The sequence below is a fragment of the Nyctibius grandis genome, chromosome 2 (assembly GCF_013368605.1).
Source record: "Nyctibius grandis isolate bNycGra1 chromosome 2, bNycGra1.pri, whole genome shotgun sequence".
NCBI lineage: Eukaryota > Metazoa > Chordata > Aves > Nyctibiiformes > Nyctibiidae > Nyctibius > Nyctibius grandis.
Window position 1 is genome coordinate 1173432 of NC_090659.1, and position 23484 is coordinate 1196915.

Here is a 23484-nt window from a genome sequence, read left to right on the forward strand (position 1 = left end):
ACTACCGTGCCCTTTGTGGAGATCAGACATCTAAATCTCTGGGAGTTACTCTATTAAATTTCAAATAGAGCACAAGTATGGGTTAATGGACAGCATTTGATTTGGAAAAATAAAGTTTGCATAACCTGAGACTAATTATTGAGATGGTAACAAAAAGTGAAGAACACTTTTGCATGAAAGGGTTTCAGTTAAAATAACCTGAAGTGCTGGGCTACTAACAAACAGAAAATGTTGTTTCTACATATGTAACTTTTTCATCTTAATATAAAATATTCAAGTAATTCTTGGTAGGCATTCTTTACATGATCCTTTGACCTGATACAGCATCAGTATGAATATGAGAGATAGATAACTTGCTAGGTGCCCCTTGCCTGCTAGTCCGATCACGAGATTGCTAATTGCTTTTTACTTAATTTTTGCTGATGCAAAACTTGCAGTAAAATCAGTGAGCATTTGCTATAATAAGCTCCTTGAACTTACCAAAAATAGTTTTCAGTAATTTTTCTCACAGTATTTGTCACTCGGGCTTATTTTTATTTACCCTCTTACATCATCCTATCCCTTAGAAGTCAATTAAAAGATGAACAGAGCATGCACAGCAATAAAAAATGGAGATTAATGTTCGTCATGGCCATTCTGCAGCTTTGTTCTCCATGCACCTATTCTCTATGTGTTCCTGCCAGACTTCAGTGGTTAGGTACCAAATCTCAGCCAGCTCTGCAGGGACGTGGGACCCTGCCCTTGTTCTTCCCTGTCGAACCAGAGCTCCATGTGGGCCAGGTCCCTGTCTTGCTCCCAGCTGAGCTGGCAGAGCACAGGACATGCTGGCCACCCTGCAGGCCCTGTCGAGGCTGCCTGGCCCCTGGCAGAGCATCCCCTGGCTCAGGTGTCATGGAGCCCTGTACCATGGAGAAGAGGAGGCTCAGAGGTGACCTTAGTGCAGTCTACAACTACCTGAAGGGAGGTTGTATCAGGGTGGGAGTCGGCCTCTTCTCCCGGGCAACTAGCAATAGGACAAGAGGGCACAGCCTCAGGCTTTGCCAGGGGAGGTTCAGGTTGGACATTAGGAAGAATTTCTTCTCAGAAAGGGTTATTAGACATTGGAAGGGGCTGCCCAGGGAGGTGGTGGAGTCACCATCTCTGGAGGGGTTTAAGAAAAGACTGGACATGGCACTTAGTGCCATGGTCTAGTTGACATGGTGGTATCAGGGCAATGGTTGGACTCGATGATCTCAGAGGTCTCTTCCAACCTGGTTGATTCTGTGATTCTGTGAAACTGGTACTCGCTTTTTTCAGGTAAAGAAGGCGAGCAGTGTGCACTTGCTGCCATGGGGAGTCAGCGGTACAGCTGGTGGGACTGTGGGGCAAGTTCCCAAAGCAAATTTACAGTGATGTTTTGATACACAGGGAGGATAAAATCCAGTGGGGATGGGAGGCGACAAGTCCGTACCTAAGAACATCTGCACAAACTCATTTTTTTTTCTGGGGACCCGCATGCCCTTTTGGAAAAGGGCCTTTTTGTGTATGGCTCTGTGGGTGTGATTGATTACTTGCCTCACTACGACTCCCCCATCCATAAATTCTTCATCTCCTTCAGTTTGTCAGTGCCCTGCCTGCAGGGGTTTGGGGACTGCGAGCCTCTTGTTCATAGGAGAGAGAACTGGAGAGAAATCAATTTTACTACAGCAGCAGCAAAACCAAGTCGTACAGGCTCCTGTTGGAAGTCCCATCATTTCACCGATCCATTACTCTTTTATATGGCACACTAAGGGCTCCAACATGCTTTATGAAATTAATTGAGGAAGAAAACATACACACCAGGGCAGCTCGCTCTAATGCTGAAACAGACACTGGTTTAGGCCATGCAGGAGCTGTTTAATAACGTGGAGGGTAAAGAATTCATCTGTTCCTGCAGAATAACCGGGCCCAGCTTGTGCTTTATTTATATCATTTGAAAGATTTCCATTTTCACAGAGGTCCTCAGAGCTCCCATTTCTCTCCCGTGAGTGCAACGGGAGCTCCCTGCCCTCTTCCAGACAAGCGTGCATTTGCTCTCCCAGTTCTCTCTCTGCAGTCTGTACTGGTGGAGATCTGCTGTAAAGCTCCTCACTGGAAAGCCTGTTGTTACAGTTGTAGGGTCTTCATAGTTGTCTGTGACTGAAGCACCAAATCATGTCAAAGATGTCTTAGGATAAAGCTTTGTTTAAAGATTACTTGCACTGAAAATGGTCCTGTTTGGTTTTAAGGCCAGCCTGAAGACGTCGTTACACAAACAGAAGTGGTCCATGCTTTGCCGGGTGCTGACGTGACCCTGGTGTGCACCTTTCCAAAACAACCCACCACCTACATAATACAGACACAGTGGTCCAAGACCGATGACAACCAGCTTACCAGAGTAGCTGTTTATCACCCCGTTTATGGCACCCATTACTTCACCTTTCCTGAGGCTTCTTACAACTTCTCGGTGTCCTTCAGCACGAGGAAGTGCTGCGGCTGGGATGTTACAGAGGCTTTGTGTTCCCCCGACCCAACTGCCACGTCTGAATGCAACTGGTGGGCTCTGCATCTGAAAAATGTTACCACCTCCCTTAGTGGGCAGTACAAGTGCAGTTTTGCTACTTACCCGTATGGGACAAAGGCTGCAAAAATTCAACTTATTGTCAAGGCAGAAGGTAAGTGATTATGAATGAGATGTTCCTTTTCCATAACAGGGGTGGGGGAATATCAAGACAGATCAACATTTCTTGGTCGGTGATGGTGACTGGCAAAGGAACAAATGGGTTTAAATAGGATATGAATGGATTTGACTACAAATTAAACAACAGTGGCAACCATTAGTGCAGCAACTTTGGGAACAGCTGTTTAACGCCAGAAATGAGGTCAAAAGCCCAAACATGGAGCTGGATGGGGACGTTGGGCAAGCTTGTTGTTGTGCACATGGGGAACTGGATTTGATGACCCCAGAAACCTCTTCCTGACCCAGGTTGCTGTTAACAAGCCAAGAAGGATTAAAGTAAATGCAACAAACCTGGTACAGTTTCAGTTCAGGGCTCCAAGGCCAACATGCTCGCTCTGCTTGTTCCCAGGGCTGTAGATGCAGCACATGTTCAAGGGTTAGGATGGGTGCAGGTGATGTTAGGGGTAGCAGAGGGCAGCAGCACTCCCATCGCCTCTTTGGTCTGCATCTGTGAGGCCAGACTCATGGCAGGAGGGAGGGGGTGTTGGTCCCCATGCTGGATCACATTGGTCCTGCAGCAGGAGGAGGTCCTATGCAAGCCTCGTACGCAGGGACATTTAACCCAAGCTGCTGCCTCGCTCCCTGATGGCCCCTGCATGGCAGTGGCTCCAAGCATTTTGGTACTGCTCTCGTGGAGGCATGCCTCAGGGGCAACCCAGCAGCACCCTCCTGCCCTGATGAACTTACAAGGGCAAAATCAGAGCCAGCATCTCTGCACAACCCATAGAGGATGGGTGTGTTCAAACAGTACGCGCTGGATAACTCAAGGATAAAGCTGCCACTCTACCTGCTGTACAGGGATGTGCTGTGGGAATTCCCTCTGGGAATTTTCCTGCCCTTCACAAGGCAGAGGGGCTGGATCAAGTGGAGAACGGTGAGCTACAAACAGTGCTGGTAACTGCATGAAACCCTGCTTCTGTTCTTCATGCGATTTTTCTCTCTTCCTTAATACAGTAACAGCACTAAGCAGGCATCGCTCCTTTTCTCTAGCTGGTGCCCTTTGTTGATACTGGCATGTTCAAGGCCGTTATTGCTGTCTACACGTTAAACGTGGGCAGCTCTTGTTCATATCAGCATCGTTGTGGCTTTTTTTTCAGCAACCACATGATGTATCAAGCTGTGCTACTGATAACTGCTTGCTAGAGAGAACTGAAAAATTCAGTTTGCAACATACCTCCTGCAGGTTTGTATTTTAAGGTAACCAGATCTTCTGCAATGAACCACTTCCACTCAAAAGAAGGCAAAATACCTTAATCCGGCCTATGAGTGGGATGGAGAAGGGTGCTAGTCATTAATGAAGTAGAGCTCCAGACTACACCGAAGCGAAGTGAATCCAGACGGATTCAACTTGTAGGTACTGCAAAACTCCCGCAGAGCAGCATGCCTACATAGCACTGACAGACACGGGGGACCTCAGCCAACAGGCTGGTAATGGAGATGGGGATCAAAGACAGGAGGTAAATAAGCAGCTGGGACACGTGACTGCGAGAACAGGCAGAGGTTGTTTGCAGACTGAGCTCCTGGGGCGGCTGCTCGTCTTCATACTTCTACGCTGCACTGCACTTTTGCGTGGTAGCTTGTCCCATCAAAGTCTCCTGTGCACTTTTCTTCCTGGGGAAGCTATAGATTTGCTTCGTTTGTCCGTCCTTGATCCTTTCCACACTATCCAGCCCCTCTAGGGCTTGTGCACTCTGTGTCCCACTGTGATAGGCAGCTCCTCCGCTGCTTCGCTCTGGTAGAGAGCGGAGATGAGCTGCTTCTGCTGCTGGGCACCACCTTTCTTTGCATCCCTGTGGCACAGGCTGCACACTGGCACTGTCACGCCGTGCTTGGGTGCCAGACATGAAGTTACAGTCACCAGAAAGTCCCCACTGCCAAATAATGTAACAGCCTGGGACTGCTCGATACTCTCCCTCCCCTCAAGAGAAAAAATAAATAAAAAAAAATATCTATTCTCTCTCACCAAGGCACTCGTAGCATCTCCTGGCCATCACCTCTGCTCACACGCACGCAGCCCCCATGTTTGGACCACAATTGTGCTCTGTTCAGTGCATCACTCTGCTCTCCTACAGGTGGACTGGAGTCCTGGACTGGGAATGGGTAGGGTGGGAGATGCTGAAATGGTTTTTTTTAAACAGATGACAAAGGAAAGAGTGACAAGTTCTCCGCTTCTGGTAGTGAGCAGGCTGGAGAATAAAAAAAGGAACACTGACACTGAAAAACAGCATTAATCTTAACCTGCCTGACACGCTGAACACCTCGCTTAGTGAGAGGAAGCGCTGCGGGTATCTTCAGAGAAAAGGAAATAGAGGTGCACAAAATTGTTGTGAAGGTTTATTGCCACAGAGGAAAAACTGTAAGAGAAAAATTGAAGCTTCAAATTATTCTCAGCTCCAAAAGGAGACATGTTGATCCTGCAGTTAAGCAAAGGTTTTTATGAATTGCCCAAAAACTCAGGTAAAGCTGTGAATTAGTCATGAAACTGCACCTAGAATCAGATGCAGGGCTTTCACTTAACAAATGGTAATGGTTGAAAATTACAGTTCCCTTCTAATAAAAAAAGTGCTTGTTCCTTGAATAGAGGACTAGTCAGCATTGGTTTTTAAAGCACAATGAGCACATTGTTTCTGATTTTCCTTCTTGGCCTTTTCTTGTCGTTGCAATGACAAAAGAGGAGCAACACTACGTGAAGGAAGTGCAGCTAAACCAGACTTTAGAAATTCCATGCCTCGAGGATACGAGCTCAGAAAATTTGTCCAATTATCCTTTGAAATGGCTAGTGGTAAGTATTTTTCATCTCAGGTATAAATCTCAGAAGGAACTACAGGGTATTTTTTCAGATTGAAATAGAAATGTTAGACTTTACTGTGTCCTGCAGAATCTGCTAAACAACAGATATCGGTTGTGTTGGACTGTGATAATAAAGGGAAAGAGTACAAGAGTGGGTTTGCAACATAGACACCACAAACAATAGCTGTTGAACAAACAAAGAGGGAAAATTCCATCTTAATTGCTTTTAATTTTTCAGGAGTATGTGTAGAGCAGGTCCATGGAAAGTGGCAAAGAACTTAGCAAATATAACAGAATTAAAATGTTCCTTGTGTTGGATTTCTCAGGGTTTTTTGCTGTGGTATCTTTGAAAAATACATGGTTGCTGTGTAGAGAAATGAGATATCAGGGCACTTTGAAATAGGAAAAAAAGGGGCTGACTGATGTTTTCAGTTTTGTTAGCCTCTGTGTCACAGATGCACACTGAAGACGTGCAAACCCATTTATCTAGCTAACCACATTAAAACTATTTTTAAGCATTTTGCTATGAGATATAAAGCTTGTTGTATTTTTGTACTGCATCTCACTTTCTGGACAAATATTTGTATGCCTGTTTTAATGTAACCTCCTAGCATTAATTTCAGTACGTAGAGATAAGTATCAGCCAGCAGCGTCTTTGAGCTTTAATGTCTATCTATTGTCACTGAGAAGCTGTTGAGAGTTTTCTTAAAGGTGATTTTCAAATATGTTAGGTTTTTTAGTCTTTTGTCCCAGCTCATTATCTATTTAGATCTCCCCTTTACACTGCGTTCTTAACATGAAAATTCTTAAATTTTTTGTAGGGAACATCCTTGTCCTTACTACTTTTTAGTGTTGCTAGTTCACTCTACACAAAGGAAAAGGAAAAAAAAACCCAAAGGTCAGCACAGTGACATATGTGGGTCACAGAATCACAGAATCAACCAGGTTGGAAGAGACCTCTGGGATCATCAAGTCCAACCGTTGCCCTGACACCACCCTGTCAACTAGACCATGGCACTAAGTGCCATGTCCAGGCTTTTCTTAAACCCCTCCAGAGATGGTGACTCCACCACCTCCCCAGGCAGCCCATTCCAATGGCTAATGACCCTTTCTGAAAAGAAATTCTTCCTGATGTCCAACCTGAACCTCCCCTGGCGAAGCTTGAGGCTGTGTCCTCTTGTCCTAGCGCTGGTTGCCCAGGAGAAGAGGCCGACTCCCACTTCACTACAACCTCCCTTCAGGTAGTTGTAGACTGCACTAAGGTCACCTCTGAGCCTCCTCTTCTCCAGGCTAAACCACCCCTACAGCTGGTCTACAAAAATATTTGGGGGGCATGTCTGGTCTTCACACATTGTGTGGGTTGCTCTTTTCGCAGGGGGAAAATGGCAGGAAAGAGGAGCTTGTGGCCAAGGATCCCTCCTGTCCTGCAGTGTACAGGAACGGCAGCGCGCTGTACGGGCGAAGAGTCCGCCTGGGTTTGAATAACTCTCTAAAGATTTTCCCCACCAAAATCACGGATAACGGCAGGGTGTTTTCCTGCCACGTGATGTACCACCCGGAGAGAGTCCAGAAGAGCAGCACCACTGTGAAAGTATTCGGTAAGGGGCTTATGCCAACTGACCACTTGCCCTTGGAAAGGTAACATTCCTCCCTGGTTCTTAAGGCAATAACTTTTGAAATACACTGGGGTTTTTTATATATACCTATTTACACTGTATTTTTTTTTCAGCTGCAATGAGTTAAAATGTTAGTAAATAACCCCATAGTTTGTAGGAAGAATTTGAGGCCATTCCTTCAATTTCTGGCATCAAAAATAGCAGATTCATTGCGCATATTTCAACACCGCTGGCATGCACATTGCCACTATCTTGCACAGATGTGTAAGATTATGTTGGCACTCTGCAAGTTACAGGTGAGAACCTTGGTCATCAAGATTTCCATGCCCCAGTTACAAAATGACCACGCTGCCTAACCGTGGTTAGGAAATCATGGCCAAAATTTAGTCAGCACCTAAAGCAGTTTGGAACTACCATTGTTGCAAAGTCGTATCCTCGAAGGCACGTGATGTTCAACTGCTGCCAAAGGCTCTGGTTCTGAAAATGAGGTCCTGCCTGGGGATCTCAAACTTGCTTAAGGAAGCCCGAGGCTTGAGATTGGCACAGGCATGCGAGGCTGATGCTCTGAATGCAAAGAAAGATTCAACAGGGAGCAGCAAAAAAGAAAAAATAAAAGCAAAACCTGTGCCTGGTGACTGTTGGTTACTGATGCAAGAGAAACAAAAATAGAAGTTAATGATCTGAAATTTCCTCTTTACCAGCGAATGGTAACAGAGAAGAGTGAGACAGCATGCAAAATAGTTGTTTTACCTGCGAAATGTCAGCTTTGGACCGGGGTGCTGTGCCATCAGCCTCTCTTGCAGGTGTCCTGAGGGCAGGGTTAGGTGGAGGGTCTACCCTGAGAGCTGCTTTGTGCTGGGTGCTCAGGAAGGTCTCTCAGACCTCAGGCCAATAGAGTCCAGATCTTGGAGGAAGTGCATTTTTGTGCTCTTAGCCCTTTCACGTCTGATATTTCGCAGGTAAAACAACTATTTTGCACGCTGTCTCACTCTTTTCTGTTACCATTCGCTGAAGTCACTCTGCTCACAACTGCGTCACACCAGCTTTTCTGCATTTATCTCTTTTGTGCTGCAGCGGGAGGGGAGACTGAAAGCAGATGGTCCAGAGCCACCCCTGCACCAGCCCACACACCCATGCACTGGCAGGGCAGGAGCTGGCGGAGAACAGGCAGAGACAGTGGCCAGAATAACCCAGTTGACATTTGGGGACAGACAAAACAGCCACTTCAGATGACAGCACTTCTCATGTTCCTTGTGCCAAAGCTGACCAGGGAATGAAGAAATGAACATTTATGTCGTAGCAGGTAGACCCAGCCTCAAATGACCAGGGCAGGATCTAAAGCATGATAGTAAGCATATAGAACGTCAACAGCACATTATATTGGTCAGATCTGTCATCCTGGCCATTAGAAAGGATGTAGCTAGAGAATCAAGGCCAAGAGAAACCTGGGGGGTCTTCCCATCTCAGCAAGTGTCCTGGTTTCATGGTGATAAAATTTATAGAATCAATTTTCTGTCAGATTTTGTTCCAGTTTGTGGCCAGCTGTGGTAGGGTGATCAAGGCCATCAGCAGTTAAATCCAGGGCAGATGACCCAGGCTGGCCCACAGGTGTGTTCTGTAACATTAACATCAGGTTCACTATAAATGCGAAAGCTTGAGAGGTGGGACTCTTTTTGCTTTGCTCTCTTCTCCTCTCCTTCTTCTCAGTGCTTGTGAACCCTAGATGAACTTGCCACCACTCTGGGCTAAGTATAATTTTGTGTGTTTTGTACCAGCATTGATATTGGTTTCTTTATTTTACTAAATCTGTTTAAATTTTAACCCACGAGTCTCCCTCCTTTTCCCAATTCCCTTTCTTGGTTGGGGAGGGGACATTGGGTGACGGAACAGTTGTGGGCTAAACAAAGACAGCAAGCCAGCATCCCCTCTGTCACTCAAACACTCGTGCAATTCAACTCCATGGGCTGGGTGGCACGAAAAAAGGGCAGGGAGGGCAGGCAGCCAGCTCACCACAGTGCTGTAACGGGCAGGAGGAGGAGAGGAAGGTCCTGTTGCCTGTGGAAAGCTCCTTGTGGAGGATCCCTCTGACACCCTTCAGGGCTAAACATAGTGGAGGCAGCCCAAGTCTGAGGGGTAGCAGTGGCACTTCCCCACAGGTGCTTGAGGTGGCCTGAGTATGACTGAGAGCTGGGCAGGAGAGGATGGGGAAGGCATGAACAAGCCTCTCAGTGGAGTTGAGAGTCTTGATAGGTTCTTGATAGGCTGAGGGAGCTGGGGTTGATTAGCCTGGAGAAGAGGAGGCTCAGAGGTGACCTTAGTGCAGTCTACAACTACCTGAAGGGAGGTTGTAGTGAAGTGGGAGTTGGCCTCTTCTCCCGGGCAACTAGCGATAGGACAAGAGGACACAGCCTCAAGCTTCGCCAGGGGAGGTTCAGGTTGGACATTAGGAAGCATTTCTTTTCAGCAAGGGTCATTAGCCATTGGAAGGGGCTGCCCAGGGAGGTGGTGGAGTCACCATCTCTGGAGGGGTTTGAGAAAAGACTGGCCATGGCACTTAGTGCCCTGGTCTAGTTGACAGGGTGGTGTCAGGGCAACGGTTGGACTCGATGATCCCAGAGGTCTCTTCCAACCTGGTTGATTCTGTGATTCTGTTGAGAGAAAACAGACATTCAATAGAGAGAGCTTTTTTAAGAGGGTACTTTTGGACTGAAATGCTTTAAAATATTTCTTTTCTAGAACAGAGTACTTTTAGATACAAGTTTCTGAGCAAATATATGGCCTCTCACGTCTAACTTTGCCAAATATTGATTTCTCCTTTTTGTAAGAGTAAAAGCTCAGCAGCAGAAACTACTATACTAAATATTGAATTTCTGCTAGACCCAAAACATTGGTAAACATCCTAGCAAGACAAATGAATGTCAAACTGTTAACAGGGGCTGAGATGTTAAATGTAAAAAATCTATTAGATCATTCAGAGCTGTGCTTGAGAGCTGCCTGCCAGAACAGTTACCCAGCAAACATGTCCTCTGAGAAAGCAGAGGACAGCATCCAGTGCAGGTGTGGAAAAGCATAGAATCATTTTGGTTGGAAAGGACCTTTAAGATCGACTCCAACTGTTAAACTGACGCTACCAAGTCCACCACTAAACCATGTCCCTAAGCACCACATCTACTCATCTTTTAAATACCTCCAGGGATGGTGACACCACCACTTCCCTGGGCAGCCTGTTCCAATGCTTGACAACCCTTTCAGTGAAGAAATTTTTCCTGCTATCCAATCTAAACCTCCTTCTTGGCCACCTGGGCACACTGCTGGCTCATATTCAGCCGGCCATCGATCAACACCCCCAGGTCCTTTTCCACCAGGCAGCTTCCAGCATAATCATTCTCATCAAAAAACAAAAGGAAGAGCAGGCACTAGACTAGGTGCTATTTAGTCTTCCAGCCAACTTTTAGCTGAGATTAGAAGATCCAGTTTACCAGACTTTTTCTCTATATCTGAAAAACTATGGTTGTCTTCTGCCAGCCCCGCTGCCATCTGTACGGTTTTGGCAAGGCAGAAACAAGGACAAAATCTTAAGACTTTGATTTTCTGATAGGAAGAATCCACCAAAAAAAAAAAAAAAAGCAGAAGAGAAAAAAGAAAAGAAAGGAAATTCCACCCAAAAAGTATCTTAAGTCCAGAAAATCATAAGGCCATGATAATTAAATATAGGTCACTCCTAGGCATAATCCTTCAGTAAGGCACAATCCTAGGCAGTAAAGCATAATCCTAGGCAGAAAAATGGAAATTAAAAAAGAAGGCCAGTGTCCTGGGTAGATTCACTGTATAAAACAACAGGGAAACTTGAGCACTTCACCTCAGAGGGGAACATAATGAACTGAGGTGACCCTACACCAATTAACAGAATTAGGGGAAAAAAAAAGGAAAATAAAATTATCTCAATGGTAGAGATTAAAATGAGGTTTAGGTTGGAAAGTTTAGATAGGCAGTGAAATACAACATGGATCTTGTGGTAGTAGCTGCTGATATACGCTTGTAAACCACTTCCTTGACCTCAACTTGGAGCTGTGCAAGCTTTTATCTTGCGAGGTGTGTGGGTGGATGCAGGATTTAATTTCCACTCTTTTACAAAGTAAGGCTGTTGAGTCTTATTAGAAGCTGATACGGTGACATTCAGTATCCGTTTCACTAATAAATTTCTGTTTGCTTTCCAGCCTACCCTAAGATCTCTGTCAGCCTGCAGGAGGGCTCAGCTGGCACCTTACAGAAGGTGAGAAACTTTGGAGCAAAGAGCAATGGCTGTGACCACCACCATGCCACCCCAGCAGGGCCAGGCAAGATAAGCTGAATCAGGACCTCCAAACTTACTGAGCTCACAGGGCGATGAGCAAGTCAACGAGTCAACGTCAGCCCTTCAGGTCCTTTCTTCTTAGAGATTCTCATCCCTGGAGCAGTGTGCTGCTTCAGTGAGTACAAACTGGAGCTAGCTATGGGCTTCTCCATGGTGTGGGCAAATTCTGGGTTTGTGTTAGCCCTAGGGAAGGCTCCAGGACAGGATCGAGAGGCTGTGAGAGGCTGATGATGTTGCAGGGGTCTGCGACGCTCCCTTTCCCTCCCCATCTGCTGTCTACCATCAAGCAGCCTCAAGCTGCCCTCTCCACACTGCTCAAAATCCCTCTCTGAAGAAGGTCACCCGCTACCCACAATGCAGTTGTTTGTGATTGCAGTTGTAGACTGCACTAAGGTCACCTCTGAGCCTCCTCTTCTCCAGGCTAAACACCCCCATCTCCCCCAACACAGCATGCCCATTACTGATTCCATTGTTTCTCCATGTGGGTGTTTGTCGCTGAGGTGCTGGGCTGGGAGCGGGAGGGTCACCCTATATCTCTCTAGCCACAGCACGGTATTGGAGAGTGTTGGAGCCCTGTCACCCCCCACCTGACCCAGGGCAATGGAGGTGTCCCTGGGCTCTCATTTAATGGTGTTTGCAGCCAGAAAAATAGGGCAGGGGAGGGGGGAAGAAACACAAGAAAGAGGAAGCCAGTGCTTCCTCCCTGAGTGGGATGGTGAGTAAATAACCTCTGTCCATAAGGAATTTTGGAAGCTGGAAGCCAGGTGAGAAATGACTGAGGCTAACGACTGGTTTTTACTGCTCCATAGCCTAACGTGAGCTGCGTGGTGAGGAAGGCATTTCCCAAGCCCAGACTTGTGTGGTACATGGACAGAGCGAGCCTGATGGAGCAACCTGGAGGTAACGCAACCTATGAGTAGGACAATGGCACAGCTGTACAAGTGGCTCCCAAGAAAAGCAATGGTTGCTCATCCGCTCCTGCTACAGGGAGCCTGGAGGTGTCTGTCTGGGTGAAGGGCAGACTATCATGCCTCCTCAAAGGGAACAGCTGGCAAACAGCTGTGACCACAGCCAGTGATGGGAACGATGGCTTGGCATAGCCACGCTGTTCTTGTCAAATCTTTGATAGCGTCTCAGCAAAGAAACCTGCAGCCATATAAGCTTGCTTTTCAGTACCAATATTTTGCACAGCTCTGATTTATAGTTTGGAGTGTAATGAGAGGGTCTTGCAGATTTTCTTTTTTTTTTCTCTTTCCCCAAGAAATTTCTGTTGAACAAGAAGACTTGCAAGACAGTGAAGGTTTCTATCAGCTGAGATCAACACTGATGTTGCAAGGGACCCACCAGACACATAAGACGTTCTCATGTGCATGTCTGTTTTCTTTCCTCGGGAATAGAACATGGAATATTTCATCAGAAGAAATATTTGTTTCCTTTGGTAGGTTTTTCATACCTGAAACATGAAATGTTAGCAACACTGAACGCATGTATTCGCTGTTATTTAAAATACTGAAAAAATGCCCGGAGTATGGAAGATTTATTGTACAAGTTCATCACACAGCTTGAATTTCCTGGCAGGTTTTTCAGCTCAAGTCTTTGCTCAAGCCTCTAAATGAGCTAAAAAACTCCTGCACAAACATAAGGTGCTTGCTGTTTGTTTAGGCAGTATCTTGCTGCACTTCCCATACCCAAAAATACACTAGCTTAGCCACATGGCACCAGGGAGCTGTTATAATAATGTGCTTCCCACTGAGGACTCCTGGCAGAAAGTCTGCCTGCGTGCAATGGAGCTGCCTGGAAAATCAAACCCTCAGAGTCAGTTGTACATCTTCAGTGAAACCTGCAAAAGGCCCCTAAAACAGTTGAACCATTTTGGACAATGGAGAAACACCTCTACAAACTGTACTAGCAGAATTAGCTACACAACTAGGTGTCTTCATTTAGCCCGCACCCGGGGCTAAATAGCAGTTTTTCTCTCACCCAATGCCCCTTCCCCAACTGAGGAAGGAAAAGAATGTCTGCATCAAAAGCCAGAGCTTACTCCTCTGGAGATGTAGCTTTGGAGGGAAGGGAGGTAGATGATGATTTCTCTCCAAAATGACTCATTTCACCTAATTTGCAGTTTTGTAGAAATATATTCAAATTGGAGAGGCGTCAATTAAAGCAGTCTACGTTCTTGCCTGCAGGCTATGCTAACGCTACGATAGATCCACTCCGTATAAAAATGTTAATGTATTTAGACGTGACAGAAAGAAAAGAATTAAATTAATTCTCAGCTATGTTCTGTGAAGGTGCCATACTACTGCACAGTATGACACAAAACCCCAAACTAAACTTTCAGCCTTTACAACAAAAGCCTAACTGCTTTTAAGAACTGCTTTCATCTTTCTTTTTTTTCTTTTTCTTCACAGACAATAAGTCTAATGAAGCCGTGTCTGAAGCTTTTACCACCACAGCTTCAGAAGGTAGGACAAATCACAGAACAAAATAACTTGGGTTATGTTAGAGGTTTGTCTATAAATTCCTAAAGCTGTTGGAGAAATGGTTTTGAAAACTTGTTTGTGGATGGGTAGTTAGGTACAGAATCACAGAATCAACCAGGTTGGAAGAGACCTCTGGGATCATCGAGTCCAACCGTTGCCCTGACACCACCCTGTCAACTAGACCATGCCCCTTTCTGCAGCTATGACTTCAGAGAAAATACAATAAGCAGATATTTTGGTGATGTAATCTATCATAATTAAGCCCCAAGCATAATTAAACTCCTGCTTTGAGGGGCACTTAATGTTATTTCTGATGCTTCAGCTGGCATTTGAATATAGGTCTTTCAGCACTGAACTGATAATTAAAAATAACAGCTCTACTAATGGTTCTACCTTCTGCTTAAGTACACAGCCAAGATCCTCAACACTTTACCCTAATTAAAGAACTGATGAGATGTTTCTCAGTTTGTGTAAATTTGGTAAATCTGCACTCTGCCCCTGCAAGCTTGTCTTATTATCAGCTTATTGCAGACAGATAAATCATTCCCTTCACACCTCAGCTGAAGCCCTTTGGAGATGCCTCTCCTGGAGCTGCTTGCTCTGCTCTGCCTGGGAGGCAGCTGCGTTTCAGCAGTGGGTTACAGAATCACAGAATCAACCAGGTTGGAAGAGACCTCAGGGATCATCGAGTCCAACCGTTGCCCTGACACCACCATGTCAACTAGACCAGGGCACTAAGTGCCATGTCCAGGCTTTTCTTAAACACCTCCAGAGATGGTGACTCCACCACCTCCCTGGGCAGCCCATTCCAATGGCTAATGACCCTTGCTGAGAAGAAATTCTTCCTAATGTCCAACCTGAACCTCCCCTGGTGAAGCTTGAGGCTGTGTCCTCTTGTCTTATCGCTAGTTGTCCAGGAGTGCGTCAGAGAAATGCTGTAGACAAACATCATGGAAAGCAGTGTGGTTTCCTCTGTAAGCTTCCTTCTGCAAGTGCAGGTTGTAGCAGGCCCTGGAGGTTCAGCCAATACCCTGCTGGGCACCAGAAAGCCATCCCAGGTGCCAGGGCTCCCCGAGAGAGAGACTTTGTCTTCCACTGGTTTCTGCAAGGTGATCTCTCAAAGCAGCCCTTGAATCTTGCGTCTTGCACGCTCTGCAGAAACATACTGGGAGCTGGGCACACCTCGATCTGCCTCACTACCCTGTTTTTTGACCTGCTGCATATTTGGTAAGGAGTCCTTTTATGTCAGCCAGCTACTACGAAATCCCTGCTAGCGCAGGCGAGGCAAAGTTGAAATGCAAATGGAAGAGCAACACTCAAAACAGTCAAAGGAGGTACAAATGCTTGCAAGGAAAAGCAGCTGGAGAGTTGATGGTTACCTTACTCATGCTAAGATCCTGTCTGCAGAGGATCTCTTCCCACCCAATGCCCTCCCAACGTGCCTGACCAGACAGAGGTACCTTCTGGCTGCCTTCCTAGATATGTTTTTCTAATGGCGTGCATGAGCTTTCATAGATCACCTCCTTCATGGAGCCTTTTGGGGAGATTTAATCCTTCCTCCTAACCTACTCAGGGTGTACTTTGCCTCACCTTCTGGGCAAAAAAAAAGAAGAAATGAACCATTCCTCACTCAGGATGTAAATGCTGTTTGGGCAGGATGGTCTACAACTACCTGAAGGGAGGTTGTAGTGAAGTGGGAGTCGGCCTCTTCTCCTGGGCAACTAGCGATAGGACAAGAGGACACAGCCTCAAGCTTCGCCAGGGGAGGTTCAGGTTGGACATTAGGAAGAATTTCTTTTCAGCAAGGGTCATTAGCCATTGGAAGGGGCTGCCCAGGGAGGTGGTGGAGTCACCATCTCTGGAGGGGTTTAAGAAAAGACTGGACATGGCACTTAGTGCCATGATCTAGTTGACAGGGTGGTGCCAGGGCAATGGTTGGACTCGATGATCCCCGAGGTCTCTTCCAACCTGGCTGATTCTGTAATTCTGTGTCTCTGCTGTTCTTGGCTATCTGGTTAACAGTCCTTTAATTACAAAGAATAACACCCTCTACTCTTCTTTGAGGACTCAGTGAAGACTTTTCAGTGCAAAATGTCCCTGAAATTTCCTGTCATACTTGCAGTCTCTGAATTGCCTCATGGATGGAGCTATGCAGGTTCTGTCACTGCGTCCTATATGTTATTTCAACATGCATGCTAATAAGGTGCATCTGTTTGTACAGGATAGAACCATGTAACTAACTTCTGGTTTTTAAGTTGAGGTGCCAGGGGCTCCAAAACCTTTTTTCCCAAAACCTTTTTTCCAAAACCTTTTTTTCCCTAGGGATTTCACAGCACAGTTACCTCAGGTGCCTCATGCTTCTTGCTGGACCACTTGGCTGAGTTGTGAATTGAAAGATCATTTGGAAATTGTGTGATGCACTCTCTCACTCTTGAGTCTTTGAATCACCCACTTTTCTAAAGCAGAATAAACACCTTTCTCATCCTGATTAGAAGTGTTTTCTTTGATTTATTATAGACCTTGGAAATTCAGCACTTCCATCAGCTGTCATGACTACATCAGGTAAGGGGGAAAAAAAAAAGCCTTCTTTATTACTCAGTCAATACATGTAGGATCTCTGTTTGACCATTGCTTAAATGTCATGTATACAGAGCCAGAGGCATGCCAGGGAAAGGTCAGTGTGCTCTAGTACTGATGGTACCTGTGTGCTGCTGAATGGGAATTTGTGAGCTATGAAGTTACCCAAGAAGAAATCTGACATAAATCCTGCTAAAACTATCATGTTAGGACAGCATGTAAAGTGGCATGCTGATTATCATATATTATTCCCATTCATTAATGATGTAAGATAAATAGCACTGCTTTACCAGAGCATGCACAATTGAGAGGAAAACCCACAAGAGCAGGTGATCTCCTGGGTGTATACAGCTGCCACACATTGTCGGGACCATTTCTGGCAAGGCCCTGGCTAGGTGGGGAAGCACCACCATCAAGTGTGTAATCCAGCCCACAGCAGTTAAACTGAATCCTGTGTATAATCATGGAATCATAGAATGGTTGGGGTTGGAAGGGACCTTAAAGATCTTCTAGTTCCTACCCCTCTATCATGGGCAGGGACACCTTCCACTAGACCAGGTTGCTCAAAGCCCCATCCAAACTGGCCTTGAACACTGCCAGGGAGGGGGCAGCCACAGCTTCTCTGGGCAACCTGGGCCAGGGTCTCACCACCCTCACAGTAAAGAATTTCTTCCTAAGATCTAATCTAAATCTCCCCTCTTTCAGTTTAAAACCGTTCCCCCTCGTCCTGTCACTCCATGCCCTTGTAAAATCTCCCTCTCCCGCTTTCCTGTAGGCCCCCTTCAGGTACTGGAAGGCTGCTAGAAGGTCTCCCCAGAGCCTTCTCTTCTCCAGGCTGAACAGCCCCAGCTCTCTCAGCCTGTCTCCATAGCAGAGGTGCTCCAGCCCTCTGATCATCTTCATGGCCTCCTCTGGACTCGCTCCAACAGCTCCATGTCCTTTTTATGTTGGGGCCCCCAGAGCTGGACACAGTACTGCAGGGGGGGTCTCACAAGAGCAGAGTAGAGGGGCAGAATCACCTCCCTCGACCTGCTGGCCACACTGCTTTTGATGCATACTTTTGATAAAAACATAAATACATAACACACACATCTAGCCTGCATGAAAGGGTCAGCATTAATAACATCAGCTGTCTCTGAGCGCCCCTTGAATTTGTGGGATGTGTTTTGAGCATTTAACCTTAACTCCGACAGCGGGAATCCTGCTGCAGCGTCTGCATTTACCCAGCTGCTGCTGCAAGCTCTTTGATCCAGGTTGTTTTATGATTTATTAATATTATTTTAAAAAGACCCTATTGACTAAACGTGATACCATGTAATTTGCTTATCTTTAGAGCACCAGTCGACATCTTTGGCCTCTCTGGATTTCACAAGTCAAGCAAGTTTGGCACCTCCTTCCGCAACACAAGGTAATCAATTCAGCCAAAATGTCTTTGTTGTTTCAAGAACGTAGGAGAAAGTTACATAAACACAACCACCCGCTTGCATTTTTTGTAGCAAACAATTTAACGTACACTGAAGCCCCTTTCCTAGTGCATTATAAACTTAGGAAGTCCACAGCTCAAAAATAAATATATGAGAAAATGCTGCCTTGATTTTATCTTTTTTTAATGCTCTGTTCAGGATTTATGCATTAATTTCAGCAAGTGAACAGATATTGAGTATGGATTTTTACAATACTTATTCTTTGTATCTCTTTAATGAAATATCACACAAAAATAGGATTACATTAGAGCTAGAAAAAGCACAACCCAAACATTGGAGCACAGGAGTACAAAGCACTGATAAAATATTTACAGCAGATGACTCAACTCAGTGATTTCTTCTCCGGGCTGGTGTCACTGAGGCCAGTGGAGGTCAGGGTACCTCACTTGGAAGGGTTTAACCTCACTTCCCCAGGGAGAGGTACGTGCACCAGCAGCTGGGAAGCACTCAACAGCACAGCAGCAGCCTGAATTGAAAGCAGGTGAAGCTGTGAACCTCCTGCCTCCTGATCCCAAAATAAAGGGTTGACGCCCGTCAGTCCCAGCAGAGTGCATTTCCTCGCAGCACAGCATGTCTGTGAACACTTCTTCCTTTAAAGTCTCTTTCTGTTTTGAAGCCCAGCTGTTGATCCCTGTAGGACTGGCTGGTTTGAAGCAGCAGTTAGAAGGGCGTTGGGGCTGCCCTCACCGGCAGCAAGGTGTGTGCTCGTTGCCATGTGACCTGAATAAACACGGGCATGGCACGCGCTCCCATTCCAGAGACAAAACTGCGAGTGCCAAACAGCAGCGCAGGCAGCCTGAGGAAGAGGCAACATGGCAAGTCAGAGAATCACAGAATCAACCAGGTTGGAAGAGCCCTCTGGGATCATCAAGTCCAACCGTTGCCCTGACACCACCATGGCAACTAGACCATGGCACTAAGTGCCATGTCCAGTCTTTTCTTAAACACATCCAGAGATGGTGACTCCACCACCTCCCTGGGCAGCCCCTTCCAATGGCTAATGACCCTTGCTGAGAAGAAATGCTTCCTAATGTCCAACCTGAACCTCCCCTGGTGAAGCTTGAGGCTGTGTCCTCTTGTCCTATCGCTAGTTGCCTGGGAGAAGAGGCCGACTCCCACTTCACTACAACCTCCCTTCAGGTAGTTGTAGACTGCACTAAGGTCACCTCTGAGCCTCCTCTTCTCCAGGCTAAACACCCCCAGCTCCCTCAGCCGTTCCTCGGAGGTCAGACCCTCCAGACCCTTCACCGTCTTGGTTGCCCTCCTCTGCACTCGCTCCAACACCTCAACATCTTTCTTGAAGTGCGGGGCCCAGAACTGGACACAGGATTCAAGTCGCCAAACACCATCTTCCCCTCCATAGCAGCACCAAAGCTTTGGCTAACCTACATTGTGCTGCAGCAGTATTTACCCAGAGATGAGTGAGTAATGCAATGGGCAGTGTGTGGGGTAATACTTGAGGAAGACACTGAACACAAGGCTTCATCCTACCCCAGTAGAGTGCTGTTTGGGAACTGAATCACTCAATGTAAAGCCCTGGAGCATGAAAAGAGGCTAGATCGAGATATGCCAGGGCAGGAACACAGATTGCAGGGGTGCTGAAATTGAAAATTTTGCTGCTTCTCACGCTGCCTTCCCCATCTCCAAAGTAGAGACACGTGCCCAGCCTGGCGGTCAGCAGGGCAGCAAAGTGCTTGTCCAAGTGGTGTGAAAGCCCTTTTGTCTCAACAGTTTCACGACAAAGGCTATAAATATATAATGTGAACAGAGAGGATTCTCCTTGCTGGATTATACATCTGGTTGAGGAGGTACGAGGTCAATGTCATAGTGTAGTCTGGAGCAGAGCCATTTCTTTTCTGTAAATAGCCCAGGAAACAACTGCCTTTTAACCAATGCCCCTGAAGTGTGGCAGTCATGGTGTGCCAACCATGGACTGGTGCTTCTCCTCTCTGGCTCACTGCTGGTTGCCACACTGGTGCCACCATCAGCTTCTTGAGCAGACCCTTTGGGCCGCAGCCAAGTAAGGATGGCAAGTCCAAGTCTGACATAGTAAAAAGAGATTTGGTTCAGTTCCTATTATTTTGCAAGTTTTTAATGAAAAATCTAAGAGACAGCTGGGAATTGGTACAAGGGGAGAGTGCCCAGACACAGGCAGGGGAAGAAGGGGAGACAAAACCAAGGCTGATAAAACTGCAGTCCCATCTTTGTTTAGCTTCCACGATAGCTCCATCTCTAAGCCCAGAGCTGCTGGGGATTTGAGTGTTGGGTAACAGCTGCTTTTACCTTCTCAGGTTTGTTCAGATGGCTTAACGATACTTTTCCAAAAACCAGACAGGTGTTAGGAAAGATGGACTCTTTTTAGTAAATGTGAAATAGTCCTCTTGGGAAACTAGAGGTCTACTTGCTAACCACCATCTGTCTGTGTTTTAATATCAGGTAAATAGCTCCTTGAGGTTTAGAATACTTAGCACTTCAAAAAAAGATTAAAGGAAAATGTTAAATAAGTTGGTATCTGGCACCAGGCATCACAGGTGTGACTCCTGTGCACTAACTTCTTCAAAACTTCCCTTTGCTAATCGGGAAAACCGTTTTGTCTCATTGGAGCTGGTGAAACCCTGTCTAAATTTATGTATGTTTGTTTGTTCATTGCTCTACTGGCTTCAGGTCGAAACAAGCCAGTGCACTTGGAACTACTGAGTTTCAGCTGGAACTTTCAGCTTAAATACCCCATATGTTTTCTCAAGGTTTATTCATCCATCTCACCAAGCTCCTCTTGAGCTTCTAGCTTGTGATAGACTTTCAAACCAGACACAGAGCTGTGTGGTGCTTGTCCAAGGGAAGCCAGCATCTCAAGGAGTAGGTTACAAATGTTTGACCTCATTAGTCAGGAAATAGCAAAGAAAGAGGGAAAAATGAAAAACAAGTGACATGGTCCTCTACAGCAATTTTTACAATCATCTTGTGTGTTTTTCAGCAGGAGTGCTGATTTCTACTGCGGATACAAAAAGCTATACCAGCCCCACAGCATTCAATGAAGGTTTGACAACAGCACGTGAGTAGATGATCCATCTCCTTGGCTTTGTAGGACTGTAACAGGGGAGTTACGAGCCAATTATGGGTGCTGTAAAGTGCTAATGTGACACCAACTTAGTGTTGGGTTGCAAATCTACAGTGATCTGGAGTATCTTGCAAAAGGTACAGCAGCAGGTACTCGGCTCTACGTGGTCCTCAGTTTGTGACGCCCTTGCCAAGAACATTAGCTCCGCAGTGCTTCTTTTCAGCTGCTACTTGATAGTCATCACATCGCCATGCAAAAATTATTACTAAACATGGAAGTTGTGTCTGAGCAGAGGCCAAAAGTCAGATGGTGTAATCTGTACCAGCTTTTCAATACTTCACAGAAGCAATTCCTCTCTTGAGTTGCACTGAGTTAGGAGATAAAGGCTTGAGTCTTCCAAGCCATCAAGGATTTGCAGCGGCAAAAGAAGAATGAAAAAACATTTGAGTATCCTGGTTTTATTAGATGCATTTAATTTAATAATACTAAAATTGAGAGAGTTGCTAGGCAAATGTAGTGAGTACTGAGGGTAGTTTATAGATGAAATAAATTACTGGAGAAGCTAAACAAAATCACAGAGCAGCAATGAATTAATGAGATAATGTGGGACAACAAAGTCTGGCTAATAGAACACTGAAAGGCGGCCTCACTAAAGATCAACAAATCAATTAAAAAAACCCCTGGGAGTGGACATTTTTTTACAGATCTTTCCCTTTAGAAAATCTCTGCTCAGCAGTAGAAAGCCAGAAGTTACTTTATTTCTTAACATCTTGGTTTCTCTTTGTGCTTTCAGAACCTGTCCATGTGCTTTTGCATTTGCATGGCAATTGTCTGTTGGCTGAAGCACAAATGTAGCAGCCGCTTTCCATTCTCTGAATATATTTTTGGCACCCTATAAAACTAAGCACCTAATAAACAAGGCAAAAAGAAGAACTGAATTGAATTAATGTCCAAAACTCTCAGTGAATTTTTAGAGTGCCCTAAAATTGGACCGATTTTGGTAGGGCTTTTTAACACATACATATGTACGTACATACATACATATATATGTATCCTGGGGTGTATTAGAAGGGCTGTGGTTAGCAGGTCAAGAGAGGTTCTCCTCCCCCTCTACTCTGCCCTGGTGAGGCCGCATCTGGAATATTGTGTCCAGTTCTGGGCCCCTCAGTTCAAGAAGGACAGGGAACTGCTAGAGAGAGTCCAACGCAGAGCCACGAAGATGATTAAGGGAGTGGAACATCTCCCTTATGAGGAGAGGCTGAGGGAGCTGGGTCTCTTTAGCTTGGAGAAGAGGAGACTGAGGGGTGACCTCATTAATGTTTATAAATATGTAAAGGGCAAGTGTCATGAGGATGGAGCCAGGCTCTTCTCAGTGACATCCCTTGACAGGACAAGGGGCAATGGGTGCAAGCTGGAACACAGGAGGTTCCACATAAATATGAGGAAAAACTTCTTTACGGTGAGGGTGACCGAACACTGGCACAGGCTGCCCAGAGAGGTTGTGGAGTCTCCTTCTCTGGAGACATTCAAAACCCGCCTGGACGCGTTCCTGTGTGACATGATCTAGGTAATCCTGCTCCGGCAGGGGGATTGGACTAGATGATCTTTCGAGGTCCCTTCCAATCCCTGACATTCTGTGATTCTGTGATATATATACACTTGAGTGCTCAATTTCAATCAGAACCAGCATCTTGCAAGGACGAACTTTTCCTGGCTCTGTCTGGTTACTCATTTACATAATTTAAACAGTGGGGTTTTTTTTCTTGGATTTATAAATCAGCAATTATACTAGAGACTTTCAGGTATCTCTGTTATTTCATTTGTTGTTTGCATCAGAGAAAAGCAAAGGGTATAAAATAGCCACAGTTGAGTCAAATGAAGCAGTCACGTACAGGTTTGTAAGATAATTGAAGGATATTCTTTCTTTTTGTACAGGTTTGAACAATTCCATCACTGAATCCCCTCAAAGCCTGAGCAATGTGACAAGCTCCTCTGAGAATACAACCCTGGTGCACCGTAAGTGCCGTGGCAGCTCTGGAAATGCTGTGCCATTATCTAGTCGCGTATTTTAGCTATTATTTCGGAAGACACGAACATGGAAACGGCTAGAAAAAACAGGAATGTATCCTTAGGCAGCACTGATTCTACACATAGGCAGCTTAGCTGTATTAGGAAAGGCAAAATATCTGTCTACAACCAGACAAAAGATGATTTTTGTGGTTCAGACAAAGTACTTGACAGAGGAGACTGAGGTTTCACTCAGTCACGGCAGAGGCAGACTCTTTGTGTTGCTGCTAAGCCACTTAATATCTTTAGCTTGTTCATTGCCATCAAAGAGGTGAAAAGCTTATCATTCTCCCAGACCGCTGTGCAGCTCAATGCTGG

The 23484-nt window shown here is 45.7% G+C and overlaps 1 protein-coding gene across 1 annotated transcript in view; it reads left to right on the top strand.

Annotated features, from left to right (window-relative positions):
- CD96 (CD96 molecule) overlaps positions 1–23484 on the top strand; it is a 28852-nt gene that overhangs the window by 2734 nt on the left and 2634 nt on the right. Inside the window, exons 3-13 of the mRNA XM_068395538.1 lie at positions 2247–2672; positions 5410–5519; positions 6903–7125; positions 11361–11416; positions 12307–12397; positions 12759–12935; positions 13909–13962; positions 16498–16542; positions 17891–17965; positions 21016–21093; positions 23035–23115. Of these exons, the coding sequence (XP_068251639.1) occupies positions 2247–2672; positions 5410–5519; positions 6903–7125; positions 11361–11416; positions 12307–12397; positions 12759–12935; positions 13909–13962; positions 16498–16542; positions 17891–17965; positions 21016–21093; positions 23035–23115 (1416 nt within the window). The remainder of the gene's footprint in view (positions 1–2246; positions 2673–5409; positions 5520–6902; positions 7126–11360; positions 11417–12306; positions 12398–12758; positions 12936–13908; positions 13963–16497; positions 16543–17890; positions 17966–21015; positions 21094–23034; positions 23116–23484) is intronic.